General features: G+C 41.7%; 1 protein-coding gene across 2 annotated transcripts in view; it reads right to left on the bottom strand.

The window, feature by feature from the left end:
• Window positions 1-14,832, bottom strand: part of LOC146625206 (retinal-specific phospholipid-transporting ATPase ABCA4-like) — a 32,520-nt gene that overhangs the window by 12,828 nt on the left and 4,860 nt on the right. For both annotated transcript variants that reach the window (XM_085362719.1, XM_085362720.1), the window contains exons 7-18: window positions 13,847-13,936; window positions 9,579-9,813; window positions 8,419-8,558; window positions 6,097-6,213; window positions 5,621-5,818; window positions 3,503-3,708; window positions 3,246-3,422; window positions 2,815-3,037; window positions 1,838-2,059; window positions 1,374-1,578; window positions 1,201-1,278; window positions 835-1,047 (exon numbers count right to left, since the gene is read on the bottom strand). In XM_085362719.1, coding sequence (XP_085218845.1) covers window positions 835-1,047; window positions 1,201-1,278; window positions 1,374-1,578; window positions 1,838-2,059; window positions 2,815-3,037; window positions 3,246-3,422; window positions 3,503-3,708; window positions 5,621-5,818; window positions 6,097-6,213; window positions 8,419-8,558; window positions 9,579-9,813; window positions 13,847-13,936 — 2,104 coding nt within the window. The remainder of the gene's footprint in view (window positions 1-834; window positions 1,048-1,200; window positions 1,279-1,373; window positions 1,579-1,837; window positions 2,060-2,814; window positions 3,038-3,245; window positions 3,423-3,502; window positions 3,709-5,620; window positions 5,819-6,096; window positions 6,214-8,418; window positions 8,559-9,578; window positions 9,814-13,846; window positions 13,937-14,832) is intronic.

Below are 14,832 nucleotides of genomic sequence, written 5' to 3' on the forward strand. Positions count from 1 at the left end.
ATATGTTTTTCAGTAAATTTAAAAAAATTTAATATTTCCCAAATGAAAGCAGGAAGGAACATATGAGCTCAGCCAACTGGAATGCCATACAGTGCAAAGGAAACGTTTCCATCACTTATTAACTAAGCATAAACCTGAAGGGTTAGCTGTGTACGTTCACAAATGTCAGCAAGTGCAAACACATACAAGGACACTGAGTTCCCACACAGGTAATGTTGACAGTGATAAATGGAAAATGAGGGGCAAAGTGAATGCAATGAAAGAGAGCCCTAATCCTGCATTGAAATCAGCTGTTTGCCTGGAGAAACATTACATAAGTCCAAGTCATAAAATACATAATTAACTGTACTGGCGAAAATGCACCCTATGGGAGGAAGCTAGTTCACTCACGTATGAAAACACAGACATGTATGTTGATTTATCAAGTTATTATCATGTATCATATCACTGTATACAGTGATAAAAACCATATCAATATGAATAATAGTGACACTAAAGATGGTACTGGATTAATACTAGCGTAACAGGATAGTGTTCAGTAACCATGTGAATGGTGTTGAATAAATTATGTTTTCTTGGAAGTGAAAAACACACCTGCAATGTAAACAACAAACATACAGCAGATTTTGATCATCCTGATACCCTTTGTAGGTTATAAAGTGCGTTTCATTCAGATTGATTCATGTGTTTAGAGGGAACAGACTTGTATACATACTGTATGCTACGATCATTATAGTAAGATGTGTTCTTTAAATTGAGAAAGTAGCAGACAGTTAAATGTAGAAGCGTGTTGTATTTTTATACACTGTGGTAAAGCTGCTCCATCCGTTATACCGTCTTTCTCCTGGTTCTTCTCGGGCTTGTTCTCCTTCCCCAGCCTCTCACGCTGGTCGTGATGCTCACAGGAAGGTGGATCCTCTTTACCCTTGGTTTTCTCTGGGCTATTCTCCTGATCATGGATTCCATCTTCTTCTTTTGTTTGCTCTCCTTGCTCTTTGTTTGCAAGATTATCAAAGCCTTTTTTATCCAACTCCATTCTGGTGTTGCCTTTGGGAAATGAGATTTAAATTAGTTTGTTGCTAGATGACAAAAACAATATATTAGATTTATGACTGTTTCTTATCTGTCTGCAATACCCACTCTCAAACAACTTAACCCTCCCACGAAAAAGCATCCGGAAATGTATAATAGCAAACGTACCTGAAGCTGGAGCCACAGTGTTGAGCCAATAACAGGGCAGAAAGGGAAAGTAAAATGGACGGCCAATTCCATACTGTCCTATGATGAAAATAAATCGTATTAAATAAATGAACACAATTATTTATAATGAAATAGCTGTAATAAGACCCTTCAATATTCTCCTACACACTAACCAGGGAATACATTGTCCAGGTACCACGCCAGAACCCCATACAGGACTGTGTCCAAGCCCATCATGCAGATGGAAGTGAGGAAGGAGAACTCATCCCCCTCCAGGGGGCTTGTCTGGATGTTATCCCACTGAAGACCCAGACCCTGCTCCTCATACCTTGACAAATACTCTGTCCCAAACCCAAATGCCACTTGAGATAGTAGACTCTGAGAAAGGAATCAGTGCTAAGATTATCTTTGCTTGACATTTAAAGCAAGTCTATCAACCATCTGTAGTCTCATGTGTTATTCCTATTGTCTGTTCCTAAGTCTGCATCAGGGTTAAAAGTAAGGAAACAGAAGTAGCTGTGGTTGGTACACATAATGTGTGTAAGTATTAATGATTCGAATAAGCTAATCCTGTTCTATAACTAAAACTAAACAACAGTCATCATTAGTAAGCATGCTTTCAACTTGAGACACCCACCACCAGGAGCTTCATGTCTTTGGTGATGCGGTCTTGCCAGGCGAAGCAGAAAATGTGCGGAAGGTAAAGGGTGAAGTAGATGATACCACAGCAAGCAGCTGCCAAGTTTGCCTGGTTGAAGAAGACGCTGAGAAGGAAGCACTGCATGATGGTGGCCGTGGTGAAGGTGAGCAGAAACAGGAAGAGGATGACCGGGTTGCTGTAGTTCAACACCCTGCCTCCCTGTAGTTAAGGCAAAAAAGTGCATGGATGATGTTTAGCTGCTCAGTGTGCTTGTACACTGGAAGAAAAATGGTCTTTAAAATAAATATTTGATGGCTTGGGTAAGTGAAAGACTCATTTATTTCCCCCAAACCAAATTTACTGGGTCATTATGAAGCTTTTGAAAATTTTGAGAATATAAGATAAGAAGAGCTAATAAATAATCACCACAAAAACAAGAAATACTTGTGAATTTTCACACATAATTTGGAAGTTTTAATATTTATTTTTTGTTTTTTTATACAATACTCCCACTAGATGTCACAACAGCCCATTTTACAATAATGTGCCTGCTGAGTAACTTGCTGTCTACATGAGAGAAGTTGTGGCTTAGAAGTGTTAATTATTCACCGGCACATTACTGCAAAGACACTGACATAATTCCCATGATATCACAGTATTCACAGTTATTTCATTAATGATTTATGGGGTCAGTGAGAAACTATTATCCATTTATTATTTCAAGGTAAAACACTTGTAATGATTCACAGTGTAAGTCATGATTTACTGGTGCGTTATATAACAGATGCACTGACTTAATCACACGTACTGCCTCTGGTAAAATGCCAGATTGCGGTGCAAAACTAAATGGTTAAATTGTAACTTCATGCAAATAAGGAGAGAGGTGTTGGTAATCAGATATTTGCTTGGATGAGTTGAATAAAAGCCCAGACACAAAAGGAGCTTCTAGAAAAAGCTAAGCTCTTTTTTCTCACCATGATGATGGCCGTAAGAAGAGCTGTGCTAGTGCCCATCACAATAAAGCTGTCAATAAACCAGGTGGACCAAATGACACCGTTGGTGACCCCTACGGCCTTAAGGGTCTCCTTCAACCGCAGTTCCTTCTCCAGAACAATGCTCTTTGCAATCATGGACACAGAGTAGACCCAGGCCAGAACCATGAAGATGGGGAAACAGCGATTGAGAGTCAGCATGAAGCTTTAAAGGAAGACAAAGAGGGCAAAAGTGAGAAATGTGCAGTGATTGTTGCATACATCTCACAAGTTGTCAGCTTTCCTGCCAAGACAGATCAGTTTTGGCACATGGACAGATCATTTATTACTATACCTTGAAAGTAAAAGCTATGATCTGCAATGACTGTTAAATGTAATTATTTGCATTCTTTAATTATAATAATTCCACTAACAGATCATCCACGTAACAAGGGTAGGGCATCTGCTGTAGGTAAACACCCAGCGGCCGCTCCTTTCCTGTCTGTGTCCTGATGATGGCATGCTCTATTATGTCCTGCAGGTAAGCGAAGCCACCCCAAACGTAACGGAGGTCATCCATAGGATCAGCTCTGGGGCCTGGATCCCAGTACCTGAGGAATACACGCATATTTAGCTCCTATGTGTTTATTGTGCGACACTAAATAAAAATTAAGTAGAATTTCATCCTAACCTGTCTTTGACCTTATTGGTGCGTTCCACTGCATCAATATCCATACGGATCTTGAACTTAACATGAGGCGGGGGATTAGTAGTCCAGGAGTACATATTTACAAAGACGAGGCCTGCCCAGAACTTTCTGTCCTCCAGCATTCCTAACGCCCGATACGTAACGGTATCCTCATCAGGCAGAGCCACAAATTTATCCAGAATCACACACTGGGAGCGAGAGAGGGAACAGAAGAGAAACAGTCATCAACTCAAAAACTCAAAATAAGTTTCCTAACAGGTCGTGCCGTCAATGCTTGAGTTTACCAGAGGAGTCAATGAACATTTATCAAAAATTCAGTTCAGTTCAAATTTATTTATATAGCACCAAATCACAAGAACAGTTGCCTTAAGGCGCTTTACATTGAAAGGTAAAGATACCAACAATCAGACGACACCCTATGAGCAAGCATTTGGCGACAGTGGGAAGGAAAAACTCCCTTTTAACAGGAAGAAACCTCCACCAGAGATTAATAATGATGATTAAATGCAAAATGGTGTATAAACACTTTGTGTTTAATCCTAACCTGTCTTTATGGTCAATAAGGTTTGGAACCTCGACAAGTTAAATCAAATGAACATTTACCAAATGAATAAAAACGTACAGGATAAACTTTTAACTGGTGTAAAAGTCTTCAGTAAAAGTTATAAGAAGACAAAAGGGAAAAAAATGACTGAAAATCATGACTGTCTTTACAAAAATGAAAATTTTAATCTGCAGGTGGTGCTAGAGAAAAGTACATTACCAGAGTCGTCTTGAATTCAATCAGTTTGGAGAACTATGAATATCAAAACTTCATTTGTGGCTGCTCCATAGGGACAGACAAATACTGCCATTACTCAAACCAAACCTAACAGAATAGCTCGAATGTTAAAGACAACAGAGGCTAGTGAGTCACAAAGACGTGTGTATCTTCACACATGTGCAGTGGCATTGCAGTGGTTGTCTCTTCACTGAAAACCGTGTCTGATACAGCGATTCACTGTAAGTGAATGCAAATAGGGAGAGCCTGGTTTCAAAAGGGATCCCGCCACAGCAAAAATATTTACCTCTTTGTGTGCAAACACACATATGCATCCACGTATATTCATCTACAGTATGCATTTATAAACCCATTATCCAGAACACGTACTGAAAACTACTCCATATCCAAAAGGCCTCCCCTTCATTTAATCAAGCATCCAACTAACAACACTGCAGCCCAACTGGGTGGTGAGATCTGAATGCGTGCCACCAACCTGACTCAGCCAGCCATCAAGCTCACGTTCATTGTTGCCTCTTTATAAAGGATGGTGGACAGAGTGACAGCTGTATCTAATCAGCCTCAATCGTTCCCACTCTCGCTGTCACACAGAAGTGCTGTAAGCTTCAACTTGGACAAAAACACAGAGCACCAACGATCTACCCAACCATGCCCCCAGATACCCCAGTGTCACCCCCAAGTGTGATAGGCCTCTCATCCTGCTCAGCCTGTACAGGGAAATGGGTAACTTTGTTTCAAACACATTGGCCCACTCATAGTGGAGGGCACTCACAAGAGATGGTCTGTGATGCTTTTCTTTTATTTTACCCTCCCTCTCAATCAGCAGTAAACAAAAGAGACTTGACAGCCAGTTTGCTGCTCTGGCTCAGGCCCACCTGGGTGGATTTCCATGTCTTTGGACAGGGGGACAAATTACAGTTCCCAGAGACACTATCTAAATGTTTAGATCATGTCAAGGGTTGCATTGAGCACGTAGCGGTTAGGTAACCAGGGCACTGAAATCAGCGGGTGACAGGACCTGTGGATAATTGGATTATGTCATGAAAAAGCCTGTCACCTTTTCAGGTGAAGTGAAAATTGCACAACAGTCTGCACTCTTACTGTCAAAGTCAGACAGGTGAAAAGGTAAAAAAAAAAAAACACTCTGCAAAAATTATTCTGACACTTTGGATTCATCTAGAAACGCCAAGCTCCCTTTGACAAGTCAGTATAATTCCACACACTGATACACACTTCACAAAAACAGAAGACTGGTACTGGAGAGGTGACCGCAGGAAGGAAATGCTAAATTCCCCAAGAAAAAAGCAACAGCCACTCACATCCCCATACTGGTTAAGCATCCGAATCACCCGGTCTGTAAGGTTGAAGATGTCCCGCCAGTCAAAATCAGGCACGTCATCTGGGCGTTCCTCTGGGGGGCCGCTGTGCAGGAAGTTGAGGATGTGTTTGGAGGAGAAAGGCGCCATCTCCAGACTCCGGTCGATGAAATCCATCACAGAAGGATTACGGATGGTGTCCTGAAATGAAAGGAAGAAGGGTCATCACACTTACTTAACTATTTTTTCCCCACTAACAGAAGCAAGAACCAGTAGGAACACGATAATCCTGCCAAGACAAGAACAAAGCATGCAATAATGTTACTGTTATCTAACGTTATTAGACTGATAGGTACTAGATTGTTGAAGACAGGTCACTTTATTAGGACATTAATATTTTGTTAATCTACTCTGTGGTTATCTTTTGATGTTAAATGAGCCTCAATCACTGACACCTTTTCATTCACACAGTACCCTACCCGGACCATCTTGACTTGGACTCCATCTTGGAAGAAAGCCCAGATCTGAGGAGCAACTTCTTCCCAGGCCTTCCCCATAGTCCTCAGCCTCTCCAGCTCCTCAAAGGTAGTGTTAGCCTACGGGAGACATGCAAATGTGCATGTCAGTAGTTGGAAAGCGTTAGCCAAAGCGAGGCAAATCTATTCAAACTGTTCCCCATATCTTAATGGAAAAACAATCAGTAACATAGGAACAGGTACAAACACAACCACAGTTCAAACAATATACAGAAGAATTCATTAAATCTGCACGTGTGTACACAACATTCAGACATTCAAACACACACTCTGTCACAGATCTCCTAATCTCCCGCTACATACCATTCCCACATTAAACTCCCTGTGAAAACAGGATCAGCAAAGACAACACACACATTCTCACACAAAGAATTCCTGTCGGCCTGTATAGATAACCGGCAACTGTGCAACCAATATTTACCACACGCTTATCGTTAAAACCCTGAATGTGCGTATGGGTACGCTACAGTGCTTTGTGTGGCACACACCCAAGGCTGGCTACTTCAGCATTCAGCCGTGTGCAGTGGGGGATGAAAGCACTCAAGAGTACACCCAATTAAACGCCTTCCCCTTGTGTGTGTCTGATTTTGGGTGACAATGGGGACAATGGAGCTGGGGTGACAATGGAGGCTGTTGGTGACAACTGGCTGAATGCATTCAGCCTGCCCAGTGAATCCCAGTCAGGTTCCCACAAGTGAGTGCTTCCTCAGCCCATGAGGCAGTTTGAAAACAGCAGGCAAAAGGGGAGAACAAGGGAGCTAGGGGGGATTACTTAGTTCCATAATTTTATCAAAGAAAGCAATCAAAGTATCTTTCGAGTAGCTGACGTGCAACTTTGAATATGAATATCTATACAGACACAGCAGCACATATGATGCATCTAATGTAAGAGACACTGTAAAGATAAAAGTGGATGTTGATTGTGCCCTCACAGAATAAATACGCCTCTATCTATGCTTTCCAGTAAAAAGAAGGCTCTGAAGTATGTGACTTTGCACTTTAAGATAAATTCTTACAGTGTAACAAATGAAAAATAAGCACGGTAACAGCAGGATACAGTACAGACAAGACCTACGTGGCTTACATAAAACAAGGGCAGTCACATAAAGCGTGATAACATATGTTTAAGCGCATGGTTCTTCGTTTTCTTATGAAACACACTGATGCATGACAGGAGCTGAGAGCATGACAACAAAGAGCCTATAGAGGCTATGTTTTCAGTCTTGTAAAGTAATGGATTAACCCCTTGCTCATTACATTCCTAGACCAATCAAGTTCGCAATCTGAGAGAAGAGGAAAACAAAGAGGTCATTAAAGGTTGGGAAGGGGGAAACGCACGTTTTTGTGTGTCTCTTTTGTGTCCGATCACACATCCTTAAGGAGACACTTTGTTGCTTACACAACAGTTAAAAAGGCCACGGCGCCATTAGACTGCGCCGTGGTTTCACCATAGCCGATCAGCTTGTGCTCTTGCATTGCGATCAAACCATCCATGACCGCTACCAACCCACCCCCGCCCCTCAAAGGCCTTTGACCAACACGTATCTACATCTAGACACAAAAGGTTGGACATGACTTGATGAAAGCTGATCCCCTTTTGAAGGAAAATGCATTGTTCACTACAGTGGACGCTGCTCCAAAAGACAAACAAAGACATGGAGGTTACTGAGTAAAACAAATCATCTAAAGGGGGTTATCTGTGATACAAGAAATTTTCAGTTTTTTAGATGTTTTAACTATGTCTCTTTACTTGGTTCAATCCTGTTAACTGCCAAGTTATTTCGAGTATTCACTGTTAAAATGTACAAAATGTGCAATAAATCCCTCACGTATTAGTATCAGAGTTGGAATCTACCAGGCATTAAATACATCAAGCTACGCTTTAACTTGCTGACTGTATGGCACCTGTGTTATGTGAATCAATACAACATACCTGCTATAGTTGAAATCTCTGAAGCACATGTGGCTGAATTATAATAAAATATCTCAACTGTTGCTGCCAAAGTCCTCCTATCAGCCATCCTATAAAACACCTCCAAGCACTTGTTTGGGCAATTATTTTGAACTGCTCAAATAGGTGCATTTATTAGCCAAACATACTTTACTTTGAATAGATATAAAGCTGGATATAAAAACTGCATAAAAACACACAGAATCACCAGTCAGAGCTCATTAAAAACAATTTAAAAGCTGTTTTTATTCCATAGAACAAGGTTTTGGTTTGACACCATGAGCTCCACCTGTCATCTCCTAAATGCCGCTTACATTTTGTATGATCTTTCTGACAGCTGGAGAGTCAGGGGCAAAGAGGATCCGTCCCATCAGCATGGGCTTCACAGAGTTCCACACAATCCTGGTGGCAGGGTTGGACTCCAGTTCTTTCATCAGGTCATTGCAGAAAGGAGCTGAAGGGAAAGATTATTTGTTATGTAAAAGCTGTTGCAATATAGGTCAAGCTAGGCACTTAAACAGAACCCTATCAAAGATGCCATGGCACAAAGAATTATTTGGAAACCAATTACAGAGTGCATAATTATTTTTATGCTCATCTAAATGTGTTGCATAGGTTGGGCAGGGTGGAGATCAAGTTAAAATTTGCTGATAAAGATGAGAGCAGCCAGTTTTTCAGTCATTCAGCCATGCATCAATCCATCCATTGTTTTAGCCCATTATCCAGCTGACAATGGGCAATCCACATGCAGAGACGGTGAAAGTAAAGAAATGCTGCTGCAACTTCCTCCACTTCCAAACTGCATAAAGCAGGAACACGACTGACAGCTGAAAACTCCAGCAACACTGGCTTTAACTTTATAGTTAACTGGATTATGGATAACTGGATTAACTTTATAGTAGGTGATGATCTAACAAAAAAGCCTCTTATCATGGTCAACACATTGCTGGAGTTCTTCCTTCCACAGCATGAAGAGAAAAAAGTATTGGGAGACCATGTGCTAAATCCACAGAAGATCTGAGCCCAGTTCTCCAAGAAACTTCCATATTTGTATATGGCTTTTAAGAGAATTTGCAAATCAGCAAAGTGGGTTAAAATCACAACTCTTATACAAAACTAGAGGGTTTGCAAACTAAAGGTTACTCCAAAAAAGAACGGCAGCAGTCTCAAGAACAGTACTTTTAGTTTGGTCTGTCATACAAGGTAATACAGATGTATATGTATACGGGCAGGGATAGCTCAATAGGTAGAGTAGCTGCCTCATGATTGGAAGGTCGTGGGTTCGACTCTACTGAACGGCTACCCTGAGGTACCCCTGAGTAAGGTACCGTCCCTACACACAGCTCCCCGGGCGCTGCATTGGTGGCTGCCCACTGCTTCAATAGGTGAATGGGTTAAATGCAGAGGAGCAATTTCCCTACGGGGACTAACACATACATACACACATATACACACATACACATGGTGTACTCACTGGTGCTGTTATCATATGTGTAACGGTCCTGTGCCCACCCAGTGCCGATACCCAGGAAGGCTTTGTAGTTATTGTCTTCATACCAGTTAAAGGAGGTGACTCGGGAGAAAGCCCCCTCAGTGTACCCGCATACAAGGCTGGAGGCGGCAGCCATCACTTCCCTGAAAGACAGATTTTTCTGGAAGAGAGGAGTCACGACTTGGATGAGCTCCCTGAAGCTACTCTTCTGGAACAACTGCAGAGAGATAAGAAGAATCATTCAAGCTTCAACAAACAAAAAAAGAAGATGAAAACTTTTAGATATAATCTAGCAGTTATCTAATGATAAAGATATGTTCAGCAGAAATCTATAAATAGGCTGGTGTAAATGTGTTTTTTACACAACCAGTTTCTGTCATAGGTGTAAACAGTATGCACCTGATGGGAAAAAGTATACACCTTCAGGTGTTTTCAGCTCCATTGCCAGAGTGTATACAATCAGGCACTAGCCAGTCTGCCTTTACAAACATTTGTTAAAGCCCTTCTTCCCTCCTAGATATTCCATGATCAGCTGTAAACAGTAAATGGAAGTGCATAAAAGTGGCCAGATGTTCCAAACCTCATCTCGCACTACTATCATCACAAAAATTGTGTGCCAGCAGCTTCCTGGCTGAGCAGCTCCTGTAGGTGTAATGTGTACTTTTGTCCATATATTTTATCCTCTTATTACAGGGTCAGCACAGCCACTAAAACACTGCATTAAAAATATCCTCGAGATTATGTGTAACCCGGCTGCAGTCTTCTACATCTTCCATATTAACTTGTTAAACGTTTTAGTGTCTGAGATATTAAATTACTTAAAACTGACATGTGCAATATTATAAAAAAAAAGATTTGTACAGATCTTAATACATACAATAAATATAAAAAGAGAAAGGGGGCTCTGTTATATCAAGCTACCCTCTACAGAGGACTAAATATCCCGTATCCTTTACACATGATTAGCATACGTATCAACATTAGTCAGTTATGATATATCTAAATAACAGCTGGCAGGTGCATAACTCAACAATTATTGGAACTTTTGACAAATATTTAATGTCTAATTTTAAAAAAGAAGAAAGAATGAGTTTATTTTAATGCCTTCCACTTGGATCATACGCTCTCTATAGTCCTGAGAGAGACAAGTGTCTCGCCAACAGGATGCCAGACTGTCAGTTTCAATGAATGTCCCATGGAAACATCCACAACAAACAAAACAGTATTTCCACATACAGACATAAATGGTAGTTTGTGAGCACGCCTAATTCTAACTTTAAGTCACACTCGTACAATAAATTTGGCTCTTTGGCAATCACTAAGCTGAGGCCTGCTAAGGTGTGAAAAAATTGTTTTTCCAATGACAGCAATTACAGTTTTTCTCGATTGCTTAAACACTATAACCAGGCCTCTAAACTAAAATTTCAAAACCGTAACGCTATTGGTCAAAAAGCACACCCATTTCCCTGAACTATAAACACTATTCCCTGCTTTGACACATGACTCAAATTTGGTGAACTGTTACTGCAAAACTCTACACACAAATCCCTACATTTTACAGTGCTTACACCATGTAGTCATTTAGAAAGCACTAGCATGCAATAATGTTAACTTAAGTCAGCATAGCTTGAGCTCAATTAGCACACAATTAACCAGGTGGAAACACTAGGAGTCAAAATTTAGCACACACCAATCAGAACCTGCGATGGATAGATAAAAGGGCCAAAGTCAGCTCATTCAGGTTTGAAACAATGGATCCAAAGAGATGCAAAGGAAGAGGACGTGGTGGAGAAAGAGGACGTGGTGAAGGAGGAGGACGTGGTGGAGGAAGAGGACATGGTGAAAGAGGAGGACGTGGTGAAGGAGGAGGACATGGTGGAGGAAGAGGACATGGTGAAAGAGGAGGACGTGGTGAAGGAGGAGGACGTGGTGGAGGAAGAGGACATGGTGAAAGAGGAGGACGTGGTGGAAGAGGAGGAGGAGGTGGTCTAGGACAACAGGAAGGTGGTGGAGGAGGAGGGAGAGGTGGAGGAGGAGGAGGACGTGGTGAAGGAGGTGGAGGTGGAGAACGACGGCGACAAGGAAGGGGAAGAGCAAGGGCACGAAGACAGTCAGTCTCGGATGAAATTCGAGCCACTTTAGTTGACCATGTCCTTGTCCATGGGATGACTATGAGGGAGGCTGGGCAACGAGTACAACCAAATTTGAGTCGCTTCACTGTTGCCTCCATCATCAGAACCTTCAGGGAGGAAAACAGGTAGGTGTACTTGCAGTAAGACTGCTTTGTACAGTAACTTGTAAGTTACTGAACTTATGTGTCTTGAGTTTCAGTATGTTTCCATTATTTGCCTGTAAAATGAATGTGTGACAGTTACAGTAATGAGTGCTTCTATTTTTGTAGGACACAGAGACGACCACCTGGTGGAGGCAGGTTAAGGCTTTTGTCGGAGGAGCAAGAGAGGGAACTTGTAAACATGGTAATTGCAAATAATGTAATCCGCCTGCGAGAGATTCAAAGGAGAGTGATTGAGGATGATCATCTTTTTCGAGGCATAAATGCCATCAGCCTCTCCACAATTGACCGCATCCTCCGAAAGAATCAATTCCGGATGAAACAGGCATACCGAGTCCCTTTCGAACGAAACTCTGACAGAGTGAAGAACCAACGTGTGGAATATGTTCAGGTATGAGTTTTGATACTGTATAAAGTATTGTGTACCATCACAGCATGGCAGTTTATGCTGCCATTTCAGCACTCTTGAACTGTGGTTCAGGGTACCGATTGACTCTACTGTGTTATGTGTTTTGCAGAGAATCTTTGAGATTGAAGGACGGCCTGTTCCCCATGAAATAATCTTTGTGGATGAGGCAGGTTTTAACCTGACCAAAAGAAGGAAAAGGGGGAGGAACATAATTGGCCATCGGGCTATTGTAAATGTCCCTGGTCAGCGTGGGGGGAATGTCACTATGTGCGCAGCCATCAGCCAACGAGGGGTACTCCACCGCCATGCCGTACTAGGACCCTATAACACTATGCTTCTCCTTGCTTTTCTTGATGGTTTAAGACAACATATGTTCCAGCTGGACTACAGGGAACCAGCACAGCCAGAGCAGCCTCACTACGTTGTTGTGTGGGATAACGTCAGCTTCCATCGCGCTGCTCTGGTTCGTGACTGGTTTACCAATAACCCAAGGTTTTCTAATATCTTTCTGCCTGCATACTCTCCCTTTCTAAACCCGATAGAGGAGTTATTTTCGGCATGGCGGTGGAAAGTGTATGACCGAGAACCTTATGTCCGTGTTCACCTCCTTCAGGCCATGGAAGAGGCCTGCCTAGACATATCAGTAGATGCATGCCAGGGGTGGATCAGGCATGCAAGAGGATTTTACCCCCGCTGCCTGGCTGGGGCCAATATAGCCTGTGATGTGGATGAGATTCTCTGGCCTGACCCAGACCAAAGACAAGATGCTGAGGTGGGATAATGTTTCTGGTGTGTGTTGTACTGTATAGTACATGAATGACAATGTGCCACTGTACATACATTGGTTGCGTCTTTTGTGTTTATCATGTGACAAGGGTTTTGAAGGGGAGAACCATAAGCAACCTAATTGTTTTGGAACTATTGTTTTGAATTAATAGTACCAGTGTGCAAAACTCTGTTGTAGTGTGTGTGTTTTTGAGGGCTTGTGTTTGATGTCTGAGGGCAAAGTTTGGTTTTTCAGCAGGAGTGAATAGTTTTGGGTGTAGAGCTTCATTTTGACCTGGAAATAGGATGTTTGGGGAATTGAGTGAGAGGTTATGGATTTGTGTTTACTGTTGTGAGGATATGAGGCGTAGTTTCAAGAAATGTGTTTTAGCAATCGAGAAAAACTGTAAAATAAGTGAAAAATCATGTTCATAGACTTTTTAGTGAGAGAAACACATACACTAACACAATCATTCATCACCAGGGTTTTTTAATCTATGCTGATTGGAGACTTTTACCTGTCCTTGCAGCCTAGGTCTTTTTTGCTATGTTTGGGGGGCATTTTTCCAGTGAACGGTCCCATAATGATGATCTATCTGCTTTTGCTGTTTTTGGGGGGCTAAAATGCCATGTTCTGAATTTAGCCTTCCTTATACGCACTAGATAATATCCCCCTACTGTCTGTTTGCGTAAAAAGCCAGGCCAGAGGAAGCAACTGTTTCCTGACAACTAAAAATAGCAGGCGGTGAACTTTTGAATTGAGCTGCTGGAGCCGGGGCTTACCTCTTTCAGTTTGTCCGAGGCAGAGGAGACAACCCGGACCCAGAAGTGAATGTCGATGCCTTTTGAGTGATTGTCCAGTACAAGAGGAAGCTAATGAGAAATACAAATGAATGAACATTTTCTGCTTTTGCATTCATACAAAAGCTGTAAACTTCCAGTATTGTACTTCTCAAAATGAACACATTTCCCATAAAGCCACTGTCTTATGAGGACATGGTGATATTATGTGATGCAAACAGAATTTTGAAAACCATCTGTAAAACCCTTCTCTTATGTTCATCTGAGTACTACCTTCTACCAAGGATCTTGCTGGTTTGCCGAGAGAGCTTCCAGAAAGTTCACAACACAATAGGCTAAAGGTTCAGGAAGCAGAAGAAGGCCAAGACACAGAATCACCAGTGGAAACATCCTTCCGCTTTGACATATGTTCCTATCTCAGTGCACGCGGACACTAAATGGGAGGATGTGTGGTTTGAGTGAAATTCATTTCTAAAGCAAGGCAGTAATATTTTAAGCTATTCCTGTGCCTGAAGTCAAACTACACAACAAACAATGGAGGATAAGGTTAAAAATAATGGTATTAAGAGTGGACAGAGTGGCAAGAACACAGGGATTGAGGCTTAAAAGAATTAGCGGACAGACAGGTTCATACAGTTAAGATCACTTGGCCCAGTCCCATATTCCTGCACCTGGATGAATATAAGGCAGAGGGTGTCCATTGTTTTCAGCTGCTTTTTTATGGTTTGTGTTTACTCTCACTCTTACTTATTCTAAAGAAAGCACTGTCTCTAACCTAAGCTAATCAAAGAAAGAGGCTAAGTCTGTCTCGCTGGCCAAAGCTTGCTCCTTTACAAACTGTTTGTATCACTACTGCCTACTTAAAGCATGTTGATAGACACTTCATTTTTATGAGGTAATTACAGCTCATCAAATACATAAGGAAAAATTAAAGCCATCTTTCACCACACAAAGTAGTGTATTTGACA

Source organism: Diplotaxodon limnothrissa, linkage group LG9 (genome assembly GCF_057381915.1).
Source record: "Diplotaxodon limnothrissa isolate DT_005_m linkage group LG9, D_limnothrissa_male_GT1.1, whole genome shotgun sequence".
NCBI classification, from domain to species: domain Eukaryota; kingdom Metazoa; phylum Chordata; class Actinopteri; order Cichliformes; family Cichlidae; genus Diplotaxodon; species Diplotaxodon limnothrissa.